The sequence below is a fragment of the Rhea pennata genome, chromosome 15 (assembly GCF_028389875.1).
Source record: "Rhea pennata isolate bPtePen1 chromosome 15, bPtePen1.pri, whole genome shotgun sequence".
NCBI classification, from domain to species: Eukaryota; Metazoa; Chordata; class Aves; order Rheiformes; family Rheidae; genus Rhea; species Rhea pennata.
The window spans coordinates 18,885,175-18,912,134 of NC_084677.1; the positions used below are offsets into that span (position 1 = coordinate 18,885,175).

A 26,960-nucleotide genomic window follows, 5' to 3' on the forward strand; every position below is an offset into this window, starting at 1 on the left:
GCAGCCACGGCCGGAGCTAACTGGGCACGGCCCTCGGGGACACAAGTGGCTTCAGCCCAGCACCAGCCTCAGCCCCTGACCGAGTCCCCTCAGCCGCGGGATGCAGGGACACAGGGCGGGCCCCGGCCTGGGGCAGCGATGCAGGGACACCGGGCGGCGGCAGGCCCGGAGCTGGTGACACTGTGCACACGGGGCGCGGCAGGCCTGCTGGGGCTGTCACGGGACGGTGACGGGCCCGCCGGGGCGACGCCGCGGCCCCGGGCGGCGGCCGGGCCCGCCGCGGTGACGCTGGCGACGCGAGATGGCGGCCGGGCGCGGCGGCCCTAGGGGGCGCCCCGCATTATGACAAAGAGGGCGGGGCCACCGCCGCGCACGTGACGGCGCAGGCGGCCCCCTTTGTCATAATGCGCCGGGTCACGTGAGGCGGAGGGGCGGGCGTGGTGCGCCGTGGCGCCTGCGCAGTGCGGCGCCCTGGTCGCCCGTGCGGTTGCTGGCCGGGAAACCCCTCGGCAGAGCGCGGAGGCAGGGGCCGGCGGAGCCGCCATAGCAGAGGCCGGGCCTAGGGGCGGCTGCGTGCGGGGGAGGCAGCGGAGGCCGAGCCGGGGCCGCGGGGGCCTCTCCGCATCGTCCGCCCGGGCGGGCTGCGAGGAGCCGGATCGGCGCCGCCGCGGCCCAGCGCGATCACCGAGGGCCGGAAGCGTCGCGGGGGCGGGGGCCTCGCAGCGCCGCCGCGATGGATTCGTGAGGCCGCCGCGAGCCGAGTGTGCCTGAGGCCGCGGGGCCTGGCCATGGCGCAGCGCCGCGGCCTCTGAGCGCCCGCCCGAGCGCCGCCGCCGCCGCCCCTCGCCCGCCGCCGGCCTCGCCCGCGCTGCCGCGGGCCCTTCCCCCAGCGGAGCCCGCGACGGCGCAGGCCCCGCGCGGCGCCCACCATGTCGTGCGTCCACTACAAGTTCTCCTCCAAGCTGAACTATGATACGGTCACCTTCGACGGCCTCCACATCTCCCTGTGCGACCTCAAGCGCCAGATCATGGGCCGCGAGAAGCTGAAGGCGGCCGACTGCGACCTGCAGATCACCAACGCCCAGACCAAAGAAGGTGCGTGGGGTGGCGGGCGCGGGGCCCCGCGCCGCCGCCGGGGGCCGCCCGCTGGCCCGGAGCGCAGGCTCGGCGCGCGGCGCGGCGCGGCCGCCATCGGTAGGTGTGACCCGCATGGGGGCCTGGCAGAGCTGTTCTTTTGTCGTTGCTCCTCTGGCAACTGCCCTCAGACCTGTTCCTGAGCCTCGGAGGTGGGTGTAAAGAGCCGGTGGCGGATGCAGAACTTACCCTGCTTACAGAAGTTTTGTTTTCCTGGAATTCGTCTAGCTCTGCTAGTAAAAACGATAAGGAAATGTGAGAGGCTATCTTTTAATAATAAACTTGCCAGATTCCCTTGAAATCTGGAAGAGAAAGTTGAAAATGATACAAACATAACAGATGGCTAGTTATTTAGAAAAAAAATGGTTGATTTAATTTTGTTTTCACCTGTTTTTTTCCTATTACATTGGAAAACGGACTTTGTGGCTGTTGCAGAAATAGTACTCTCTACCAGTGTCTCAAATCATGAGCGTATCTGTAATCTTTGCATACTCTTAAAAAGCATCTTACACAAGAGTGTCCTCTCTACCTAAACTGTGCTTTGATTTTTCCTTTTAATTTTTTTTGTTAACTGAACACATTATCGTTCAGAAGCTTGAGTGTCGTTTCGTCACTCACTTTTAACCTTTTTCTTCCCTGATGCTACATATTGAGAGTAGTAGTAGGCAGTATTGAAGTTTATCTCAAAAACCATTTATTATTTTTTAATAAATACTCTACCATAATCAGGAAGTCTTCAGATTCTAATAGATGGTGCTGGATTCTCAGTGCTAAAAGTATTGCTTAATATTATTTAGTATAATATTTCAGTATGTGTTGGTGATCTGCCATTTTGATAAGTTTTGAATGTGATTTGTTTGTTTTTGGGAATCTGGGATGTGACTTCTGGAAAAAGATTTCTCAGAAGTGTTTTCATTTCTTAAATGAATAAAAAAACTCTGTTTGCCTGGTGCTTCTGTGACACTTGTCAACAGTCTTTTCTTTAAAACATGTTCTAGGTGGGTTTTTCCTTTTTGTGTTTAATACTTTAAAACTTAAGCAGTTAGTATGTACTCTGCAATAACTGCAACTTCATCCCTAATCTTTACAGTGGTTGGACCTAAAGCTCGCAGTTTATCAGTATGTATTAGAATATGATTTAATAGAATATGTATATCAGAATATAAAATTTATTTTTCTGTTTAGAGGTATTAGTTATATTCAGAAAAATGTCTGTAAATAGGCTCAATAGTATATAGTTGAGGGCCTGCTTAGGGATGCCATTGTATCACCCAACATATGTAGGTACAGAGTTGCATTTCAGAAGTCTAAGAATTCTTATAGTGGTATTGAACAAAATTGGCAAAGGCTTTTGAGAAGTGCTTGATGTGGTTAGTGTTAAGGTAAGTGGTACAAATGTTTAATTTGCTTTAAGGGCTTTGTTACAGAAGGTCTTTGAATTTTGTCTGCAGTTACTAATATTCTTTCAGCTTCACAAATGCTAGCAGACTGAATGACCAGCTGGCTGATGTCACTGTTACAATAGTCTAGTCTGCCTAAAATAGTGAGAGCCTTAAAAACAGAACATTGAATGCTAACAAAGTGTGGTGGAGCCCAGTTGTTATTACCAGGAGTGTGGTTTAAAAAAAAACAACAAAAAAAAAAAAAACCCCAAAAACCCACTTTTTTGGAGGGGGAATAGATCAGGTGCAGAGATACTGTGGTAACAGGTGATGAACAGAAACCAAAGTTACAGAGTATGTGTAACTTTTTTTTAGACTGCTCCTTATTTGTGCTCATAAATGTGTTAACCTCATGGAATGTTAGTCTAATATACTTACTGTCAGGCTTACAAAGTGATTATGTAAAAAAGGCAACACAGAATTCTCTGAAGAAAGAGTATCTGCTTCACTGGTTTAGGTTGTTCAATGTGTTGTTGCCTAAAGGTAAAGAAGCTGTTTTGTCCATCTTTCTTATTTTAATGAGCATCAATCATTCAAAGTTGACAAGATCCTCTAGGTAGTTTATGTCACACTTTGATATTTTTAAACTGAGTATAAAATTCTAAACCTAGTATTAGTGACATGGATGCTTATTACTGTTTTCATAATGGTGACTTCTGCATTAAAAACGCAGAAAGGCATGTTTTTTTTGGAGCAAAGCTATGATGTATTTGAGTGTATTTGTATACACCAAATTGTTTATATAAACTTGAATTTGAGTTTTTATTGGTCACATCAGACATTTAAACTCCCTTTAAGAACATAAAGAAAAGTTAGAACGGGATATTCTGCCTAAATGAGATGTTTAAAATTCTTTGGATGAGTAATTTAAAATGCTAGAAAACTAATAATACGTTCAAAGACAAATGAAAATAGTTTCTGTGGCACCCACTTGCAAGGAGTGTTTCATTGGGAAATTCTGGGGAAACTTGATTTTTCTTATGTGGGGGCAGGGCACACTTTTGGAAGAGGTGAGACCTGGATATTACGGAATAAAAGCTGTGAAATGATGAAGAAGGAGCACAGAACTTTATTTTTGTTTGGGAAGGGAGGACGATAAAGTAAGCAGGATGTGATGTAGTGTGTATTCTTTCTGTTGTTGATTATCAAAATAATCTAATAGAAATAGGTTCCAGTCCCTCTTGCTTTTTTTTATATTCACTCTATTTAGGGACTATATATGTATGTAACATCAGTTTCAGTTAAATGTTAGATCATTGAGTGATATCATGGAACCTCACAAGACAAACATGCTTCTGCTTATATGCAGAACTTTTAAAATCAGACCTCTTAACCAGTGTTCAAATAATACAGTTTTCACTAGCAGGCTTAACAGCTCTGCAGTTTAGCAAATTGTGCAGTTACCCCAAGTTCTGTGGCTATTTTGTGGTATAATAGATAACCAAATAGTGGTATTGGTTCAAACTGGTAATGGCTGTAGCAGACCCAAGTATTTGGTGATCCTTAAAGGGCAATGCAGTTCCCTGAAGCTGTTTTCCTTTACCAAATTGTTTAATGTTAGTATTTTTAGATAAGCTTGCTGTGCACCTAGTGTGTAATTCAACATATAAGTTGGTTATAAAGCTTTAGATGTTACTCTGCTATTTTAACTGAAGAGTTTTTGAACAAAATTCTAACATACAATCAGTGGACCTTCTGTATTTCTGCATAGGTAGTGTTGTATTTGAGAGATTTACTACAGAAGCTGTCCAAAAGAAATTGCTCATGTTTCTCTGTGTATTGTTCATATAAGCTTCAGTACCTAAACTGGCTTGAATAAGCTGAGGTTGCACAAATGAAACAGTTGCTACCATTTTGCATTGGTTGTCAATAGACAGATTTCTAACAGGTGATTGTATAAAATACAGAACTACATCCACTTTTTTTCAGTGCTAGTTTACACAGGAAGGCTGGATTATACTCAATATTAATGTTGGGGTTTATTGTAATGGTTTCAAAGCATTAGCATGATACTAAAACAGAGCACAAGCATTCTGGTAACAGTGTTGTCAGCATATCTTTCTGAGAGTTAGTTATTTCTCTGTACTAGTCAGCACCATAATTTTGCAATGAAGTTTTTTTTTTTTTCAAGGTTTTTTTGTATGCTATAGAGCATGCATACTAGACATGATAGAGGATTAGATGTTATATAATCCTGAGGAACTGTGATATTTGTCCAGATGGTGATGTGTCCTTCTTTCACGCTTAAATGTTGACAAAAAGTGGGGTTTTTTTAATTTTATCTGTCACAGTTTTGACTGAATGTTAAATGATTTTTGGAAAGAACAGGGTGAAATATCAGTCAAGATGGCCTGTTTGTTCAGGCTCTTTGAAATACTTAACCTTTTAGAATTCATTAACTGTTATGTTTTGTAATAGAAGTCTGGTAATAGCAATAATGCTAATATAAGTGAAAAGTAAATAGAAACTTAAATGTCAGTGAAAAATCAGACAAGATGGACTGTACTTTAGATGTCAGAAAGGGGCAGAGGGCTGGCGGGACCTGTTTTTTAAAAAAGGAGGGAAGGAGAGGGAAGAGAGCTTTTATGCTTACTCTGCATGTTCTACCAAGACAAAACTCCCTTTTAAAAAACCCTCTGTACTCAAGAATGATATATTTAGGCTTTTTTTTTTTTTTTTTTTTTTTTTTTTTAATACAATCTGAATGTCTTGGTCCATGTCTGTTGTAATAGATGCTCTCATGACTTCAAGGAAGAACTGTAAGTTTCAAAATTCATTTTTCTTGAACATGCTTTCCTGCTCTATGATATTCTGGCTTGAAGATGTCAGAGAATGTGCTGTCCTACTTACCTGGCAAAACAGAAAACTAAAAGGACCAAAAATGCAGCTATCAAACTCCTGACTGATCATAGTGAGATAAGTAATTATAAGGAAAAGTAGTGTTCTTTTAAGACTGTCTCTTGAATGCAAGACTTGCTTGAGTTCAGAGTTGCAGTTTACAATTGACAGCTGTAGTAATACCACTAAGTGATGTCTCCAAAGCAAACTCATACTAACTTTGAGTCATTTGGTCTCACAGCTAATGCATGTCCACATACTAGGACATCTTCAACAAAATGCAAATTTATCATTTAGGTAAGATATTTAAGCAGCTTTTAAACCTTGTCTATCACTGTGCTATTCTGTATGGCAGCGCTAGTTTAAGGGTTTGTTGTAATAGCGTTCCAGAGTATGCGTGATTGTTGTGCTGCCTTGCAGCATTGTTATGGAGAGCTTTTAGAAAGAATATGTAGTTCACAGTATTCAGGTTAAGTCAAGTCACATACCTGTTCAGTAACCATTATGTTACAGCAGAGCTCAAATGCATGGTCTGTCTGGGAGTCACACCATCATCAAGGTGTTTGGGAGGTGTGTCCCTCCTGTGGGTATGATGTCAGCCAAGTCAATGTTGCTTTGCATGTGCTAAGGGTTAGCCCAGTCTGGTCTATTAGGACATTGCTTTTGTTTTTTCCCCAGTCATACACAAAAGTGTTAAGCAATGTCAGTAAGACATTAAGACTTCAAACACTCTGCATAATCAGATTAGTGGATGAAAGTATGTTAGATTTTACCAGCTTATCATTTCAGAATCATACAGGTGCTCTTAACTGTCACAGTACTACTGTATAGCAGTGGTGTAGGTGAAAGTCCCATGGACCATTTGGATCACTGAACAAGTAAACTCAAGAAATGGGGGTATTCCAGGGTTAAATTACATCATTGATATCTATTTTGGTGGAGACTGAAAATCCAGGAATGATAGTCCAGGCAGTTAATCAGAATATATCAACGCAGTGCTTTAAATGCCAGTTACACGGATTATTTGTTTGCCACAGAGTGTGTAAATGGGCATTGATTAGAACAGAAGGAAAGTTTGGAGCTAATGAGAGAGCAGAGCTTTAAGTGACTAAGGAGAAAGAGTGCATTCTTAGGAATTTTCCTGTTTTCTGGTAGGGCTAGTAGTCTTGCATGTCAGTAGGCGTTTTCATCTCAACCTCTGTAAATCCTTCCACCAGCAGTGTAATAGCTGATTAGGTAGGTATCCAAGCCTAAGAAAAGCTTTTGGCTATGGTTTCACTTGTAAGCTTGTGTTCTCATGACTGCTGCTGTGATGAGCTTCTGTACTTCATCTGTGTGAGAATACTTCTCTAGGCAGTACTCTTAAGATGCTTTTGCAAGCTGACAGACTCAAAATGGTGGATTAAAGCAGGCCAAGCAATAAAAAAGTAGGAACTCTTCTATGCTCAACAGTATATTAGTATAACATGCATATGACACATTAAAATTGTAGCAGATTTTGAGAATTATTGTAGGTGAGTTTAAAAATGGGATTTTTAAATTGCATGTTAAATGCAAAGCCATATAAAACTTAAATCATAACCTGAGCTATTGATACTTCTTTATTTGCAGGAAAAATGTTCCTGATGCTAACATAATGCTCACTTAAGATTTTTAGTCATTTTATTATTTTAACCAGTGTGCCTCCATACATTCCCTGAAATTCTCCTTTTTAACCCTTTCAAGAATGCTGTTTTCTTCTAAAATAGCAAGTTTTAGACTAGTATGTCTTGTCTGCTTTTCCACGTTCCTCTCCCCTGCCCCCAGCTTTCTTTAATTGAATCCTTGTTTTTAATCACAGCTCATGTGGACAAAACCCCAGTAGCCAATTACTGGCAAGCACTGACAAATAAAACAATTTCTATATTCTATAAGGGAATGGGAATCAGCAGTATGGCTACCTCCTGCTTTGTCAAACAGTTCTGTTAGAGCTCTGCTTGGGCAAGTGTGAAAAGCGCCCTTGTTGACCATGACGTTACTGCTCACTTTGCAGATGTTGAGTCATGTGGTGAGGCAGGGTCTGCAGAATGACATTGCTTTGCAGATCCTGGTAGTTGCAAGTCCCTGCTAGGCAATTCTGCTCCCCTTGTTGAACAGGTTACTGCTAGGTGATATCAGACTGAGTTTGTAGTCTGAGATGTCATCTGTTAAATTCACATTGAACAAACAATTTCAAGGGATTTCAGAACAGCACTTGATCTTTAGTTATCTTCCTATTTACAAAAAATATTAACTCTTTCTTTGCATTGTTTGACTGTTTTTATTGAAATGTCATTACCAAAATGAATTGAAATATTTAAGGCAAAAGAAAAATATGTTAAAGCTAACTGTATCAAGTCTTCATAGAAGTAGTTCAGGTATGCACTCGCTTGCATGAAACTGCTCTTTCACAGATTCTCTAACACAGTGATCGAGCTAATAGGATAATTAAATACCACATACAAAAAAGTGCCATGATAAATGTCGTGTACAAATAAAGCTTTTACTTCAAGCTGTTCACACTCTTCAGTTGATCATGTTTACTGAAAGCAAGTTGATCTTTCAGGTGAATTTTGTTTCTTTATCCGACTGTTCATAGGTGGCTGGAGCTCTTTTCACAGTATGCTTAATTTGCACAGTGAAAATATTTATATGTACTCACACACATGGTTTATTTGGAAGGCAGCTGTTAATGCATTGCTTCTAATTCTAACTGAATTTTCACAAAAGACTTAATGATTAATTTGTCATCTACATACATACTGCACCTTTTTTTGCATGTTTGAATTGGCCTCTGCCAGTTCACTCTTGCAAGCAGTTTGGCCTGCTCTTTCTGAACCTGCAGTTTTCCTGGATACTTTGTCTTTACCTGTAATACAAGTGAAAAATAGTATCTTTTTTTTTTGTTTGTTTGTTTTCAACTGGTGTCTAGACCGCAGCTGAAGTAGCCTGCTGTGATGGTATATACGGTTTCTTTTTAGGAAAGATGATGTCAATTTTAATCTTATGCTGAACTGCCAAATCCTTGGTTTGGCACAGGCATAGCTGACTTCTATCTTGTTATGGAGCCACTGTTGCTTATCCTAATTCTCTGAAGTTTTAATCAAATCTTTCTGATCTGGACTAATAAGAATATTCTGTATGACTTTATTCAGCAGGCAGAAAGAGCTGCTTTCAGGACTCTAACTGACATGATCTCTCAGTAGTTTAGCTAGGTCTTAGTACTGTTAGAGCTCCCTTTTTTCCTATCAAGAACTCCTAGTGAAAACCTTCATTGATAGCTAGCTATGTGATTGTTGGGTTTTCCTTTTGAGAAGTGCTTTGGTGATTGGTTTCAGAATATGACTTCTGTAAAGGCTTCTGTTTTTTTGGACTTTGAGTAGTCCTTTCTCCAACAGTTTTAAACTACTGTAAAATCCAGAGGAAACTTACTGCTCCCTGTTCAGTTCCTTAGGGAAAGATCAGGAATTATTTTCAGTTTTTTAAAGAAGCATTCCATCACTGGAAATAGAAGTAAAACTCCCATTTCATTGGTGAATCGATAGTCTCTGGTATTTATGTTTTGGTTTAGGATAGGTTTCTGTCTCTAGGACTAACATACTGAAAAACGAAGCATTAATTATGAAATACCCAGTGGTATGTGAAATAAGAGTAAAACTGCACAGACAGCAGATGACAAGATGTCTTGGGTTTTCAGATACCAGTTCAGCCTGCAAAGGTACAGGTTTTTAATACTTAAAACTATAGGTATACTATAGGGAATGCCTGAGTGTACTTTAAAATATTTAGTCATATCTGGCTTCTGTAAATACAATATACAAGCTGTTTTCATGGAGAAATCTTTGCATTTTAAACTTACTCAGTCTGAAGGTATCTCAGGTAATTTTGTTGGTTTTTTTTTTTTTTTTTGTCTTACATAAAAAGAAAAAAAAGACCTGACCTTTAAAAAAAAAAAAAAAAAAAAAAAAAAAAAAAACCATAATGTGAGTTAAGGTAGAGTATGAGTAGCTACAGGCACACACTGTTTTATAAGGGCTTTCTAAGATCTGTTTTTGTAACTAATTTTATCTCAGTCATTCTGTTCTGCAAAAAATGAATCTAAAGAATGCCCCCACCCATGTTTTGGTTAATTCAAACTAGTCATTCTGCTTAAGAGCAGAGAGACTTGGGGGCAGATTTAACTCAGTTGGTTAGAGCATGGTGCTGCTGATGCCAAGGTCATGGGTTCAGTCCCCCTATGGGCTCTGCTGAGGATTGGACTAGATGATCTCCAGAGGTCCCTTCCAACCTTACCATTCTATGATTCTATGGCTGCTTTTGTTTGAGCCACTTCTGGCCTATTTGGGGTGGTGGTGGTGGGAAACAACAAGCAAATTCTGTGGTCAGAATTCCAGCAATATCAGTCTAGTCTCCATTTAAATGTGAAGTACTAAGTAGCTGGAAAATGCCATTGTTCTTGATTTATAAACTTAAGAAATAAACAAATGGTGGGTTCTCTTTTCCTGTGTTCTGTGTGGAAACACAAGCAGTATAGGCGAGTTGTTCTTAGTTGTCAACTATGAAAACAGTACTGTTAAGTTTTCATGCTTTAGTTAAGTACCTGTCTTGTGGTGATTTATAAAAATGCTTGGTTCTTCTCTATAAAACTTTGCTGTGGATTTTTTCCAAAGATACATTGGCTTTAACAGAAGCAAAAGCGATTTAAGCTACAATAGGAATTGTGTATTAGTAAGACTCTGCTTTAGTGACGTTTGAGATTGTTTTGCTGTTTGAATTCAACTTAGTTAATCAAATACAAACAACAAGATTTTTAAAATCAAATCTAAAGATTTAAGTTTACTGTTAGTTTGTGTGGACAATAAAAGCATAATGTTACGTATAAAATTCTGTTTTACATCCTTAAAGAGAGTCTCTGAAGTGCTATCTAACTGTATGTTAATATATATAGTATTATGAATTGAGACTGATGTTTTTGCCATGTCTTTTTTGTTGTTGCTTTCAGAATACACAGATGATAATGCCCTGATTCCTAAGAATTCATCAGTAATTGTTAGAAGAATCCCTATTGGAGGAGTTAAAGCTACAAGCAAAACATATGTTATGTAAGTATCCATAAAACATTGTATTCTTTGTGAGGTTTCAGTGTTTTATCTTATTTTTAGGATTGATCTTAGTTACCAGGAGCATTCATGTTGTACCTTTCTTGACAGAACCATGACTAATTTTTGTTGTAGTGGGGTAGATATTCATGTATTTGTACCAAAGTGAACTTTAGGTTTACTAATGAAGTTTTCAGGTTTACTGGGACATCAAGTTTAATCTCTAGCAATGGTACCTTTTAAGATGGTTCTGTTGGCTTTGTTCTTAGAGTTGATCTTGTGAGACATCAGATGTAGATCCTCTTTCCTGTACATGGAAGAAATTCTTACATGTGTTGCTCATATTTATTTTATAGTTGACATAGATATGCAATGCAGTGTAGATTTTACTTGTTATCTCAGAAAAATGTCTCTTAATGTGTTACTGTTTCTTGTATTTTTGTATTGGGATATGGCAGGTATTCTTATGCCCCGAATCTGGTATTTTTGTCTGCTAAATGACAGGAAAGACCAATGGTTGTCAGTTGATGAGCCATGCAAACAAGCCTTTCTCCTGGTTCCTAATAGTTTCCAAAAGACAGTGGCGATTTCAGGCAATACCAAAAGAAAAACATGCTTAAGCAAATTGCTTTTTGTGTGTGCTGAGGGGAATTTGCCAGCTTGAAACTCAGTAAGGAGTTTAGCATACCAACAAGAGTAATTAGTTATCTAATTATTTTTTTGGCCTAAGTTGGTATCTGAGCTGCAGGTGTTCTTTCAAAATTCGTAGACCTTATGGAAAAAATGAATCAGATGTATTGATTAAAATTACAAAAAAATCAAATGCAATCCTGACTACAGGATTATTGCTATCCTTCACTTACTCATATGGTCTACTTCTATGTCACTGACACTAGTGTTTGAATTGTCATGTTTTGTAGTCATCTGAAATGCCTCAGCATCACATTTAGCAGATGTTATTATCTTGTGGTTTTACCATGTCTTGCTTTTAAGTTGGTTCTCCCAAAAAAAAAAAAAAATATACTGATGAGTTATGGTATGTCTCTAACAAACAGTACAGTAGCATCCTGGTACCCATGAAGCATTTTTAAGCAAAATAACTGATTTTTGTGTCGCTCTGCATGGAAGCTTTAGGCATACTACTGCAGCTGCAGTGCTTTCAGATTCTACCTAGTAATACTGGACCATGCAGAATTGTGCTTCTAAACATTACCTTGTTTGGAGGCTAGCTTAAGTACATATTCTTGGTGCTGTCTTGCGTCTGTGCATCCTGTCTCTGGTTGGATGACACCCTCTCCTAGTATTGTAATGCTGCTCTAAAATGAGAGGATAGATGCTAGCAACATCAAAGATCAAATAAGTATCTGTATGTGGGGATGGGGGGGAGGAATGACACTGCTGCTTTAACCCTGAAAATAAACCAGGCAGATTAACTTCCTGTTTCTGTAGTGTTACCAGCTGAAGGAACAATTGGTAGAGTAGTTAACACTTGGAAACTACAAAAATATGATGTAATAGTGTAGAGGCCTTTGCAAATGCATTATTCCTCTTCTGCATTCTTCAAGGTAGAAATACTAAGAAAGGATTGCTTGGTAACATAAAGTATTTCTGTATACATCCTCATCTTTCAGAAAGTACATGGCTGTACCTGTGAGCCTGGAGGTTTCCTAGCATTGGAGGGGAAGCACGAGCCCTTCTGGGTACACATAAATTCCACAGCAGACTTTGAATTGCCTCTGCTCATGGGATACTTTAGATGACTGAATTGTTTGTTAACTATGTCAATAGTTGCATGTCTGATTCATTGTAAGTAGCATGCAGATAAAGATCAATCAGTATGTGGAATCTCAGCAAGTTTTCAAATGTAATAAGAAATAGTTTCTAAAATATTGTAGCATTTTCAAGATTATTTTAAAGCAAATTCTGGCAATTAAGACCTTTTTTTCTGTCACAGGACTCCTAAATCGCACAAAATCCTAGAAACTGCTTTCAGGTGACATTTCTACTACTATTTTTAGTCAATGTAGCATATGTAACACTTTTAATATTTTGGCACTTTCATGGCTAAATATAGTAGGTATCTGAACACAGTGCTTGGGCTTCCACAAAGAAACACTGTTCTAAAGACTATGCTGCTGCCATTTTTGTTATTCCTTTGTCAGATGACTGATTTTCACTTAAGTAAAAATTCACACTTCAAAGTGTCTAGACTATCGCTATTCTTTCTTAGAAATTAAAATACTGTATCTGATCCCTATTTATAATACTAGAAATATGCAAATTGGCTGAAGCTAGCTTCCTATTTAGATGGGTGATTATTTGAGAACACAAAGCTATAGTACAGACTTCATGTTTTTGATACTTACATAGCAGTCAAAATATTTGAGTACTTTAATTTTCACTGTTGTGTTCTATATATGTAAGTTCAAAAAAAATTGACAGAGTAGAAATGTGATTTTTATTTTTTAATCTCTGAATGTACCAAGGGAGAACATTTTGTATATATGAATAAACTTCTATTCACTAGACTATCAGAATGTAGTATTTTGATGTTCTGGTTTTATAATCTGTTTTCACTGCTTTATATTGGATACAAGTGCTTTCTCTTAAATTCTGATCACCTTTATTTCTTCTTCTAGAAGTCGAACTGAACCAGTGAGTGGAACATCAAAAGCAGTATGTAAAAACACAATCTCACACTTTTTTCTACACACTGCACTTAATTAAAAACTATGTAGCCTTACATTTAATTTTCCAAACATTTACTTAAGATTTTTTTTCAGCAAAACATAGTGTATGTTGTAAATACAATGTATTTGATTCAGCATAGTGAAAACTGAGTAATGCCATCATTTGCACAGTTCTAATGTGAATATTGGTATTTGTGCCTAGTAATGCATTGTATTTCATACTGAATATGCTAGAATATTTCCTGTATGACTTTGTGTTGTACAGATAATGTATGATCGTTTTTTAGATCATGTAGGTTCAAAGTTTGCACAAATTGAACATGGTGCCATGTTCTACATCTGTCTGTCTATAGCTAGTAATATGTATGTTTGTATAGGTTGTTGTGTGCTTTTTGTTTCTTGCAATAAAAATGTTTGGAGTGTATTTTTTGCCATTTTCACATTGTATCACTTTAGCTTTTGTTTTCAAATACTTTTTTTGCCAAATGGTTTTTGAAAGTGTTATCAAAAACCACAGAGAAACCATTATTGTTGAACTTGCTATTGCTTCTTAATTTTGACTTGAGGGTTCAAACAAATACCAAAAGGAACATATCCCATACATTTTCTGAGGACAGTTTTGTGCAGCTAAATGATTCCTTTTCATGTCCTTAAATACTTGAGTCTTTGTTCCTAAAACTGTAATTGAAGCGATATTGTTTGGGCCCCTCTTGAGTACCTAAACGTGTTGAAAAGATTGCCGTGGATTTAAATATCATTGCAACACAAAGTGGTATTCTAAAGCTCTGCATTTGATCTTTCCACTTTATCTGATGAAACAGCTTAGTTTAATAGTATGTCTGCAGATGAAAATATCTAAAACATGGTGTACAAATTCTAGCACGAGGTTAGAGCCTGGTGCATTTGTGGATGACACTCCTGTCATCTCTCAACTTTTGCCTGTGGTACATTTTCTTATCTGGGTGACTTCAGGATTTGATGCTGCTTTAAGTTGCCAAAGGTTAAGCCTCTCTTAGTATACCACAATAGTGAATTTATATTTGGAAAAGGGGCAGCATTTTTCTTCAGGCTTGAAAACACATTGTCGTTCTGCTGCTAAAATATAGATAAATAACACAAAGAAATACTTCACTGGTAATGGTTTAGATCTTGATTTACCACTTGAGTTGAATATTATGTATAATGACACATTTCAAAGTAGTCTTTATTAGTATAAAAATTACTACTTGGTGTTTTTTATTTTCCATCTTTATTTTAAGTATAACTGCTTTTTCTTCACTAGAATGGTGTGAGGCATTACACTAACCCTGGATCATTGGATCTGATCACTTGATAAGCTGTTAGGATAACTTAATCTAGAAATTCTTGAACTCTGGATCTGTGTTCTGTGAAGAATACAACCTCTAGTTCTGATGGAATGGTATACAGTCAATCCAAAATCTAAAACTTTTTGTATGTAGGTTTAAAAACATTAAGTCTAAATCTGACATATGTAATTCTATCACTAATTGGTTCAAATTCTTTTTTGAACATAGATGCCTCTCATTGTGAATTCAAGTCAGTTTAACTGGCCCAGTGACCCTAGTAGTTAATGTAATGCATTTATGTAAACCACGTTTATAGTATTTGATCTAATTCAGATGGGTTTTTATTTCTTGAAAACAGTTTTCTTTTTGTTTACTAGCATGTGTATAAGCACAAATCACATGTTCATAAATAAAGTTAACATTCTTTAGCCTTGTGTGTTCCCTGGCATGTCTGTATTACATTTCTAAGTAGCATCTTACCATGAGGTAATAGATTTATCAAAAAAAAAAAAAAAAAAAAAAAAGCCTAAAAAAGAAGGGAATGGGAAGTCCTAGTGATAGTTGGAACTAATTAAAGTAGATGGAAAACAAAGCAAAAATTTTGCCTTTTTGTTTGCTCTGGCTGTACTTGATTTGGGTTGTGGGTAGATGTAGCAGGGGAAATCTCTTTGAATCTCTCCTTACCAGTCCTCCATATATGTAACTTATTATCCATGACTCTTTAAAGCATTACAGTCTCAGGCACTTCCATTATGGGAAGTGTCATTATCCGTTATAATTCCATTTATTCTTAAAGTGAATTCAGATCTTGGTCTGTAGGTTTTGAAATGTTACATATGTACAATTTCTGTGTGTATTTCAAAGCAGAATTTGGCTGTTATTGTGGTAGGAATGAGTTACTGGAAGACTGACCTACTATTACTGTTTTTTTAAAAAAAAAAAAATAAAGCATAAACAGCAAAATTGAAATGAGTTAGATTATCAGGTTTACAAAAACTTAAGACTTGAATATATCTTCATTGTCTTGCTCTTTCATGTTAGCTGTCATTCTACACTTCTAGATCTGTGCTGTTGCCTGACTATTATTACAGCCAAATTGAGAAAGCAATTCCTCTTTTAGTATTTCAGTAGCTGTAAGAGTCCCTAGTTGGTGTTTGTTCTTAAAGGCTGTAAAAGCACAGAGGTCATGCCCCTTGCTCCAGCACCATCAAGCACAACTGCAGCCCTTCCTGGCTTAGTCCTTAGTTAAGCCAGGTTTTAAGGTTTTACGTAACTTCTAATTTAGATGTAGCACTCTAGCGTTGACACTAGCATTTTGTTACGCGTTTCTTTCTCCTTTTCCCCTTGCTTTATCTTGGTTTCCATATAGTCTTCTGTATAAAACAACTAACAAGTTGAAAGTCAATTCTGGTGGTGTTTTTTTTTTTTTTTTTTTTTTTTTTTCTCCCTGATTCTTCTGCAGTATTATACTAGATCTGTGCACAAGAGTCCTTGAGACATTCTTTCCATTTTTCTGATTTGAGGGACTAGCAGGAAATACTTCAGAAATTAAGAAGAAAAGGTGGCTATTGGGCAAACACACTAAATAGGACATTAAGCAGCTGTTTGCTGCTTTTGATAACTGTTGAGTCGCAAAGACTGTTACTGCCTCCTTTAAGAAACTAGATTGTTGTCTGTTGTATTTTATTAGGCAACAGTATTATGTGGCCAAGAACTAATAGTTCATTAAATGTAATGTTTCAGTTATTGATCAATCCTAGACTATTTAATGTGTCCTTAAATTGCTAGGCTCTAGTTGATAGCTTTCCTAATCTTTATTTGCCTCTGAAAAACACAGATGGATAACAGTTAAGTTTTACTTGTCGTAATAGAACATAGGCTTTCTTATTTCCACATGTAAAAAGGAGTGGCATATGGAACACAAGTTTTCAAGATATTTAATAGAACTTGCTATTTAACATGGCTAGGAACTACATACTCAGAAATGGCAGAAAGTTGGATCTTCTGATAATACTCACAAGGGAAAGAAATTCTTATTTCAAGTCTTCCCCTCAATGGGACACTACCATACTATACTAACTGAAAAGTTAAATTTTTCAACATTATGTATGCTTTCCAGCAATGAATGAGTCTTTGGATAGAATGTGGAAGGAAAGATTATTTCTTTTGCTGGAGTGAGGAATCATCTACTTCAGGTAGATTCTGTTCCTGCCACCCCCAAAATCTGAGTAATTTAGCTACTCTCTTGAATTCTTTCCCTTCATTAGGTAATGTAAGACAACAGCCTTTTCCAAGGAAGGGATTTAATCATTTTTCTGGCCAATTTGATGACCTCTCAAGGAGAGGTGTTTAGTATACATTGTAAAACTTTATTCCACTTTCTTGAACAATTTAAGACACAATAAAAATTATTTGAATATCTTCCTGATAATGTTTTTTGTGAACTATATTGTTGCAAGCAGCAGTAAGTTTAATGCACTGAAAAAGGAAAAAGTTAAGAATTACCCTTTTTACATGTGGAAACGCTGCAGTTTAATACTGGCTTGCAATGAGCACTGTAACCTGCAGTATTTTTATTAACCAGTGGCTTGAAGACTTCATTCCTGCAAGTTGTTCTCTTAGATAGCTGGGGAGGGGTCACAGTAGAGAAAAATACAGGATTGCGCTCTGAATCCATATTTGCTTCATCCAAAATATTTATTCTTTTTGTTCATTTAGCTCTGGGCTGCTATTTAAAAACTTCTCGCTGGTCTTGTAGGAAGAAAATAATGAATTCTTACATTTTTCCAAACTAATTACTATAGAATGGCCTACTGTCTAAAATACTAGAAATTACACTTATCTCAGTCTTTGTAGGTTATTCTGTCATGTCATAGTAAACACCATTGTTTCAATAATTTAATCCAACTAGTTTATAAATTTTTTTTCTGACCTAAGTGGTAGGTTACTTTTATGACTGATGGTTTGGATTGATGTTTTTATTAGTTTTTTTAGTGGGACATGAGTTTGTTTTATGTTTTTTAACTTATTGGGAGGAGGGAAAGCATTCCTGTTTCAGGGCTGATATGCCTGTGCTTTATTTTGGCAGGTAGCTACTGTGTTCACAAAAACCATAACTATGTGTATTTATAAATGATGACCCACTAAGTGATTAGCTTATAAATTAAACTGAAAATTTAAGTTTTGCTACACTGATGCTCCCTTCTCAAACTACTTAATTTTTTTTTTTTTTTGAAAATGCATTTTAGCTGAAAATTGACAATTTTCTTTCCCCTTTGATTTTTAAGTGTTTGTAAGCATTTGACAAGGTTCCCTCTCTGAAGTACTCTGGTGTAATAAGTTGATTTCAAATGGATTCAGTTATTTTTAATTTATTTTCATTAATCATGTAGATACTCTTAAGATGTTACTGGTTTGAACTGTTTTGAACAAATACAAATTACACTAGGCTGGAAATGCCTCTTTCAATGACACACAGAAGATAGAGTGCAGACTTTCAAACTACAGTAGAGGCTAACTATTGCTGTGTTTTGATTGTGGAACTTGAATATGTGTTTAATTTTTTGTGAACAGATTGATGACTCTTCTGCATCTATTTCTCTGGCCCAGCTTACTAAGGTATATATACATATATATATTCTTGTCAAATACTAAACAAAAGTGTTTGCTTCATATTTTTAAATCTTACACTGCGATCTATATCTGACTTTCTGTTGTAACTTGAACAAAATTTTAATTTTAATAACTTAATTTATTTAATTTTAAAATACGTGTATATATTGATACTATCCTGTAAAGAGTAGTTCCCAGTTTGGGAAGATAGAAGGGGAGTACCTTATCAGCCTCAACATAATGTTGCAGTATTACTCATCTTCAAGACACAAAGAAGAAGCACTTCAGAAGCTGTTTACCGTTTTTCATACGTTTCGTTAATTTTGCGTTGGAAACTAATACAATTTTTACAGAAGAATTTAATTGGCTGTAAGTTATGGACATTTCAGGGGGGTTTGCAACAGCCAAAATAGAAGCGTTTCCGTAACATGGACAATTGCATGGCTATTTTTGAATTTCTAGTCTTTATAGATCCATTTTTTTTGAATGCTGCACAATTTTATAAGTTGTAGATCTGAAGTATATATACAGTGGACAACCTTTTATAAAATCTAATTTGTTTGAACGCAGACTGTGTAAATTGTGTAAATGTACCTAATTGTTTATAGGAATATACCAATGTGTATGTGTGGCATATTAGAAGATGTGACCTGAAATTGTTGTAATGCCATGTTTTGCTATGAAACTGCTTGCATTTTTTGCTCAATAATGTGTAACTTTGTCTGGGAAAGCACTAGTGACTGCACTTTTTGAAAAGGCATAGTACTAGCCAATTAAATTACTAGTCTTCAAAATTACAAAGATTAGAGAAGGCAGGGCCTAATGCAGAGTAGTTAGACTTTTATTCTGAAAACAAAGTCTGGAGTTAATTTCCAGAAATCTTCTTCCCGCTGGTAACTTCTTCCCTCAGCACTACAGAAATCAAAAATTGTGTACATTTGGCAAAAAAGAAACTTCAGGTTGAAATATAGCCACCTAAAGAAATTGGTCTCCATTAGTGCTGTCCCTAAACATGTCCTTGGTTTTGTAAACTCATGTCAAGTTATTTTCTAAAATGTGATAAACTGTCCAAGTGGTGTACACATTTAAACTTTCAAGAAAATTTAAGTATTTCTGGAAAAATGCAGAAGCATAACATATAGCAGCTCAAAACTGTTACTCTAACCTCTTCAGTGCAGACCGGCTTAGCATGGAGGCAATGTGTTAAATTTCCTATTCTATTATTACTATGTATTAAATGCCATATTTGAATTTTGGTCTATTCCTACTAATGTTTTGTGGTTTGAATGTGTTTTGTAAACCGTTTGGGTTCAAACAAATTAGTCAAGTATCTGTAAATCAAGTTTTCTGTAAATGTTAATGGAAATGATTTCATAGATGTCAATCTGGATTATGTTACTGTCGAGATAAACTGTGTATATGAAACAACCATTTAATAAAATGTTGAAACTAGTTGGTTGCTTTTGTGAATGAATGCATACAAAAACAAAAACATGAGTGGTTGACCTGAATGGTAGGTGCTTGAAGATCCAAATAATTTGCAGTCACTCCCTTAGACCCTGCTTGTATCTGGACTAGTGTATAATAAAACACTTTAACAAATACTACTTAAAAATATTAGATGGCTTCAGTGATTTGAAGATCTAGTTCTGCATAAGGTTTATATTTACAATTTGTATATTAAAGGGACACAGTCAACGGGAAAAATGTGAGTTTTACTTAATAGTTACAGCACTTAATGTTGAGAAGTTAGGGGAAAAACATGCAGTTTGGACTATCTACAGACTGTTGTTCTCAGTTTTCTACTGAGAAGAGGGTTTTTTTTTGTTGTCTTACTGAGAGTTTTTAAGAAACTTGATGCTCTTTTATGCTGCTCTGTCAGAAGCTGAATTTCAGCAAGTAGAAACAACCTTCCCAACTGTAATTTGTGTGTCCTTTTAATCCTGCAAAATGTAAATAATGCTTCTTATGTCCATATTTCTGAATTAAATACATAGTGAATATCTTTCAAATAGCCTGGAGCTTAAAATTTAGTCTAAAAATACTGGATAGTATATTTTTTTACATATAGCTTCAGTCCACTTTGTATTAAAGAAAATTGAATTTATTACACAAGTCTTTATGTAAGGTACAAACAGAGCCTAAGGTTTTGAGTGCCCAAGAAAGTTCTTTTTGAGTAGATTAACAGGCACATAAACATCATGTAATGGCATAAGGACTCCCCAGAACATCTTCAGGACAAATATATTTTATATAAGCAGCTGTTTTGATGCAACATCAGCTAGAGTTGTGCTGCTCTTTACAGGATTGGATGAGTGGTGTTGTCTTTGGCTGTGTGGACTTAAATGTGTTTCTAATGTGTGTGTCAAATAATTACCTGTTAAACAGACTGCCAATCTGGCTGAAGCCAATGCTTCCGAAGAAGATAAAATAAAAGCTATGATGTCACAGTCTGGCCATGAATATGATCCGATCAAGTAAGTGTTCGTAATGTCAAACCTATTCTTTGAAGATTATGGAAAATTTGTAGATTTATAGAGATACTTGCTTTGAAAAGAGACACATGCGTACTATTTTTTTTTTCCCCTCCTTCCTTCCTCCAAACTTTCTTTAGCTACATGAAGAAACCCTTGGGCCCACCTCCACCATCATACACTTGCTTTCGTTGTGGAAAACCTGGCCATTATATAAAGAACTGTCCAACAAATGGGGTAAGATTGTGGTGGACTTTTGGTATTATTTAAAATTTGAATTTTTTTATTTAGCAGTTATTTAACAATTAGATGAGCATTAATAAACTAAGTATTGTTTGTCTTACAGCTGTACACTGTGAAGGCAGACAAAATACAGTTGGAGAGATTTGTTACCAAAGTCTAGGTTAAAATCTTTTCCCCTTCAATAGGGATTCACTTCCAAGTATGAAATTCTGTTGTGAATTGAGTTCATTAAAGCTTAAGATGGAGGGTATAGGGGGCTTTTATAAATATTCTGATCTGCTCTAGAATGTGTGAAATGGGTATTTGAAGTTTAAGAAGCAAAGATATTAATCACAAACAGTAGTGATCATTTTTTTTATCTTCTTGAGAAGTGAACTATAGAGGCTACAAAACAATGTTGAGAAGCCCTTCAAAATTCAAGGGAAGTCTGGAATTATAAATGTAAATTTTCTCTTGTTTCTAGGGCTTGTTACTAAATACCATATCCATAGATCTTTCTCTGTGTACTCTCATGTTTCTTCATGTATATCTTAATAGTATTTCAGATTTAATGAAAATTCTTCTAAATGTTTCAGCATGTTTTTTTTAAATAATGAACATTCATATTTGTTAGTGCCTCATGTAACTGAAGAGGATATCTCTGTCAATCATCAAGTTTTGTACTCATATATAGCATAAATACTTTGCATTTGAGGTTGAGGAGTTGTATTTGGCCCTCATCTACTGAGGATTTGCATGGTTTTGACATCTTAATTACACATTTTTGGCTGAGTGTTCATGCCATTTAACATTAGTGACTGAACCTAAATGTCTGAGGTATCAATTTTACATTCACTGTCTACACTGGAAGGTTACTTCCTTCAGTACTTGATTCAGGGCATTGAATTAAGCTTTTGTTCAGTTGTGCTTTGAAGGAGCCTGTGTGTGTCTCTTCTGAGTGGTGAACTAAGGGAGATTTGACTCTTAAGTAACATGCCCAAAGCTGTATGAATCTCTTCTAAATTCAGAATTCAAAATACTGCTCAAGCTGTTGAAAGATCCTGGCTATATATTTTTAGGAAAACAAATATTTTAATTATGGAACCCTGATGTGTGGGGGAAGGAGAGTATTAAAGTTTTTCCTGCTTACTTGAAATAGTCATTTAAATGTCATTTTGCATGTGGTTCTTTATGTGAGATATCTGGATTTCTTTTTTTAACAGGACAAAAATTTTGAGTCTGTTCCCAGGATTAAAAAGAGCACAGGAATTCCCAGGAGTTTCATGATGGAGGTGAAGGATCCCAATACAAAGGGTGCTATGCTTACAAACACTGGAAAATATGCAATACCAACTATTGATGCGTAAGTATGGAATGATCTGATTGACCAAAAGTGAACAAAAGAGAGCACATGTAAAAGCCTGAGTGAAAATACAACAAAGTTGACCAGCACCTGTAATGGCAGCAAAGGAAGTGTTGCCATTGTGTCTTAGCCTTAAAATCAGTTATCTGCTATTTTCTAATAATAAAATGGTGTGATTTTGCTGTTTAAACCTCCAGAAGTAAGTTAAACTTCCAGTTTGCGAAGAATCTGTATTTTGTAAAAGATCTTTCAGTGATGTTTACAGTTGGAGCTGTTCTTTTTAGAAAGTTGTTTTTGTATTTCTGGTTTATCTTTCAAAGGTTTCTTGCAAAACTGAACAAATAGTTATTGGCCTGAGAGATTTCCTCCCCCTTTGATTTGTATCAAATCTCATGACTGAGACAGAAAAATTTTTCTGTTGCTATAAAATAAGAAAATACTAGTTTATGTTGAACAGAGGCTGTTTTAAAATGCTTTAACTTTTCACCTTGAAGTGTTTAGCAGCACTTCTGTTTTTTTCTGTTGAGGATATTCTTTTATAGAAACAGTAACATAGATGTTTTCATTTATTAAAATTTAATTCCTTGGAGATTAGCTTTATCCTGAGTATACAGTTTAATTTTACTCTCTGACACAGGAAAGATGGAGTCCTTTTCACCTAACCTCTTGCTGTCAAAACTTATTTTTCTAGACAAAGCTAATCTCTTGTTTCTCAGTTGAGTTAGAGGGGGGTGAATTCTCCAGAGAGATACTCTCTCCTCCCTCTTTTCACGTGGTGCCTATAGAGAACTAGCTTAAACTAAATGCCTACATTTTCAAAGGCTAATGTGGAGTGAGAAGAATTCCATCTTTTCTTGATAAAATCAAAAACTTGGAAAAGCTTTCCTTTATCTACATTTTAACTTTTTTCTTCTTTCTCCTACCCCTCAGGGAAGCTTATGCTATAGGAAAGAAGGAAAAACCTCCTTTCTTACCAGAGGAACCATCCTCCTCCTCGGAAGAAGATGATCCTATTCCAGATGAGTTGCTATGTCTGATTTGCAAAGATATAATGAACGATGCAGTTGTTATTCCCTGCTGTGGAAACAGTTATTGTGACGAATGTAAGTATTTACTTCAATGTTTGCTTACTGGGAGCATCAAGTCTGATCTTGTGAAAGCAGGAATAAGAGCTAATTACTTTATCAGCTCTATTTAATACTTAAGTATTTAATGGGAAGGGACTCTCTTGATATAAAGAAGAAAAGCAGAAAGCTTTTTTTGCCTTTTTGAGGAACTAGTCAAATGCTTTTTACATGAAGAAGAATGAGTATGAAAAGAGTACACAATTCTGCAGCTCTTTACAGTACTAAGTATTTAACAGATGTAGTTTGTCTTTAGCCCTTTCTCTCTTACTGTATAAAATACTATTATGTATTCAACTCTGATTTACTCTGGACTGAAACAAGAGGGTAGTTAGGCATTTAATCTAAATTAGTCTCCTTAAAGGGATAATTGTTTAAGACCTTTAGAACTCAAACTTACTGATGCTATTTAAAAACATATTTTATCATTAATTTTGAGGTTGGTGACTTCCTACTGTACTGGATAGTGGGGAAAAAAGACTAGTCAAAACAGCAAGAACACAGCCTGTCCTAAATCTTCAAATATTAGGATTGTAAAATGTTAGTTACTTGCTCCATAGTATACCATTTTTACACATTTACAGCTTTATGTCTCAATTCAAGACTATGTTCACCTATTGATCATGCACATGTTCTTATAGTTAATTATAACCCCCCTCACACCCTCCCCAAACTCTTAGTTTGGCAAAAAAAATATATTTGATTCTAATTATTCACAGGTATCAGAACAGCACTACTGGAATCTGAGGAACATACCTGTCCGACTTGTCATCAAACAGATGTTTCTCCTGATGCTTTAATTGCCAACAAGTTTCTACGCCAGGTAACATGATTTCTTTTATGTGAACTGTTTACAAGAAAAGTCTTATTTGTAAATAGCTGAGGGAAAATAAAATAATAATTTGTCTCCTTGAGTAAGGCTAAGAGTAAGTAAAGTATCTGGAAAGTACATTTAAAGAGGCTTACAGAGCTTTACACGCGGACTTGGAAACTTTTGGCCATGTTTTTGTTTAATAATGATTGCCTCGCTTTCAATAATGATTGCCTCACTAACCTTGCCTCAGGTAGCACTAGGGTTGAAATCAAGTAGCTTAAAATAAGTACTTTTCGTAAAGTTACTGATCACCAGTATCAGAGTTTAACGTGATGTGTTCATATATCTGAATGTTGATTTATTTTAGGATTTAAAGGAGTACACAAGTGATCTTACTCTGTGAAGGCTTTTGTTTATATACATGCTAACGTTTTATATGACTCTTTCATAAATGTTTTTCTGCTTCTAGGCTGTGAACAACTTCAAAAATGAAACTGGGTACACAAAGAGGCTCCGTAAGCAGATTCAGCAGCAACAGCAGCAGCAGCCGCCGCCGCCGCCACCACCACCACCACCATTAATGAGACAGACAATAACACGCAACCTGCAGCCTCTACTCAGGCCAACAATTTCCAGACAGCAGGATCCACTAATGATTCCATTAGCTGCTCTGTCTTCTCATCCTGCTGCTTTGTCATCATTGGTTCCTGGTCAGTCATCTATGGCAGCTGCTCTGCCAATAAATCCGTCTTCTGCTGCTGTCTCTGATCTCCCTCCAGCAGTGTCCCTATCTCTCCGCTCTGAAAAGCCAGACGGACCTTTTCAGTAAGTAAACCTGTAGGTCAACACAAATAGAAAACACATCAAAATGCTTTATATTCTCCCTCTTGAGCTTCTCATGTAGCTATTTATATATCATTGGTGACAGTTCCCAATAGCTGTGGAAGTTTTATTTTTTCCTCTTCTTTTATTACTTTGAGGACATTTGATAAGTTGGAAGTGTGTCCCACGTAAGAACATTCTCAAAAGTGTTCCTTTCTTGATTCCCTGTTGGTCATTCAGTGTACAGGTTTATCCTCTAACAGGAACTTTTTTCTTCCAGTAGTCCTTTGATGTATTTTTTTGTTGTTTTTAATTCCTAATGTAACCATTTAGTTACCATCCAATTGTCAAGCAATCTTGATTCTATTAATACCTCTTTATTATCAAAGAAATTGTCTCCATAAAAAGTGTAAAAGCACATTTATAAGTAAAATTGACTGGATGCATTCACATTACTTTTTTCTAAAATAGTTCTGTCATCAATATTGTAAGTCAGAATAATCCTCAGGAATATACATATTCTAGCCATGACCCATACAGATTTGGATGTAATCATTCTTTAAATCATTCTTTAAAAAGTCTGTGAATTTCAAGTATATACAATCATAAAACTGACTGCAACCTAGCAAGATCATGTGAAAATATATTGCAAGGAACTATTTGAACTACTATTTAAGGTTTATAACCTTTCAGTATTGTGGACTGAATGCTGATAGCCCCTCTGTCTAGAAGACTGTCAGGCTCAGTTTTACTGTTGAATAGGAAGGGCCACAATTCAAAAGAACTTTTAAGGCGATCTCTAAGCTAGCTTGTAAACATTTCCAAATAGAATTTCAGTTCTTAGATCTTCCAGAACTGATTTTCAGTGTGTAGGGTATACATGCTCTAAGCCTTGCTTTTGCAACCAGCTTAAAATATTTTTCTCGTTATTGTTCTCTTTAAGTGTCACTAATCTAAATTGACCTCTTTAGTGCTTCATTTGTAATCAGCTAACTTTACATATGTAAATCTGTTAAGATTATTTTAATGTATACTTCCATTTATAGTAGTCAATCTTCTCATCTTGCATTTTATATTTTCAGTATCATTTTAAAACACTAAATTTGACTAATTTTTTTTAGTGATGCTGATACTGTTTTACCTCCTGCTGCTCTTGTGACTGCCTCTGAACTTGTTAAATCATCTTCTGTTCTGTCTATCAGCAGTTTGATGGAAGAGAAGGTAAATCTTATTTCAGTATATATGATGATTCCTGTATTTTAGCAGAGCTTATTTTCTAACTGTTCACATTTGTTCACAAGGGCTATCAGGTTCCTGTACTAAGACAACCAGCATTACAAAGTCTTCTAGGCTCACAAGGACAATCAATACCCACAACTGGTAAGTATCTGCAACCTGAGAATTTCTTTTAAAAGATTTTCTTCATAGAAACTGAATAGGTTTTTTGTTGTTGTTTGTTTGTTTGTTTTTTAACTTTCCCCCCTTATTCCTCCAAAAGGTCAGCCGATGAGAGCCGGTACAGTACGCTCAGCAGGCAGCAGGCCAGGCTGGGAACCGTAAGTACATTCTACAGAAATTTAATATATGAATACTCAAAATACTGTAATTAGGCAGTAACACATAACATAAAGAACAGATGATTTGTAATGCACATGTAGTTATGGAAAAAAAACAAGTGATAATTAATTTTTAATGCTTTAATCTGAATTAGCCCTAACAAAGGGGATTTTTACTCCCAGTAAGATTATTTAAAAGAAAGCACCAGTGTATAATTGAAAAGGTACTCTGATAATTTAGCAGTTTTCAAGGAACTCATAGATCTAAAAATGAAGTATAATTAAAACATTAGGTGGAAAGCCACCTTTTTGATTACTGGCTGACAAAATTGATTTCCCATTAGAAGTAAGCATCCAACATTGTTTTTAACAATGTAGCTAATACTGATTGCGCAAGTCATTGAAAAGTCCACACAGTTACCTTGCGGCAATTTGGAATTTCTTC

The 26,960-nt window shown here is 36.6% G+C and overlaps 1 protein-coding gene across 8 annotated transcripts in view; it reads left to right on the top strand.

The window, feature by feature from the left end:
* Nucleotides 1-860: 860 nt before the first annotated feature.
* The window catches only part of RBBP6 (RB binding protein 6, ubiquitin ligase), a 35,283-nt gene continuing 9,183 nt past the window's right edge, over nucleotides 861-26,960 (top strand). For 2 of the 8 annotated variants that reach the window (XM_062588710.1, XM_062588714.1), the window contains exons 1-14: nucleotides 861-1,095; nucleotides 10,435-10,534; nucleotides 12,486-12,524; nucleotides 13,171-13,207; nucleotides 18,102-18,146; nucleotides 20,529-20,617; nucleotides 20,755-20,851; nucleotides 22,060-22,199; nucleotides 23,130-23,302; nucleotides 24,043-24,146; nucleotides 24,607-24,962; nucleotides 26,081-26,180; nucleotides 26,261-26,339; nucleotides 26,458-26,515. In XM_062588710.1, coding sequence (XP_062444694.1) covers nucleotides 930-1,095; nucleotides 10,435-10,534; nucleotides 12,486-12,524; nucleotides 13,171-13,207; nucleotides 18,102-18,146; nucleotides 20,529-20,617; nucleotides 20,755-20,851; nucleotides 22,060-22,199; nucleotides 23,130-23,302; nucleotides 24,043-24,146; nucleotides 24,607-24,962; nucleotides 26,081-26,180; nucleotides 26,261-26,339; nucleotides 26,458-26,515 — 1,583 coding nt within the window. In that variant the 5' untranslated portion in view covers nucleotides 861-929. The other 6 variants (XM_062588711.1, XM_062588718.1, XM_062588717.1 and 3 more) reach the window with 5 other exon arrangements.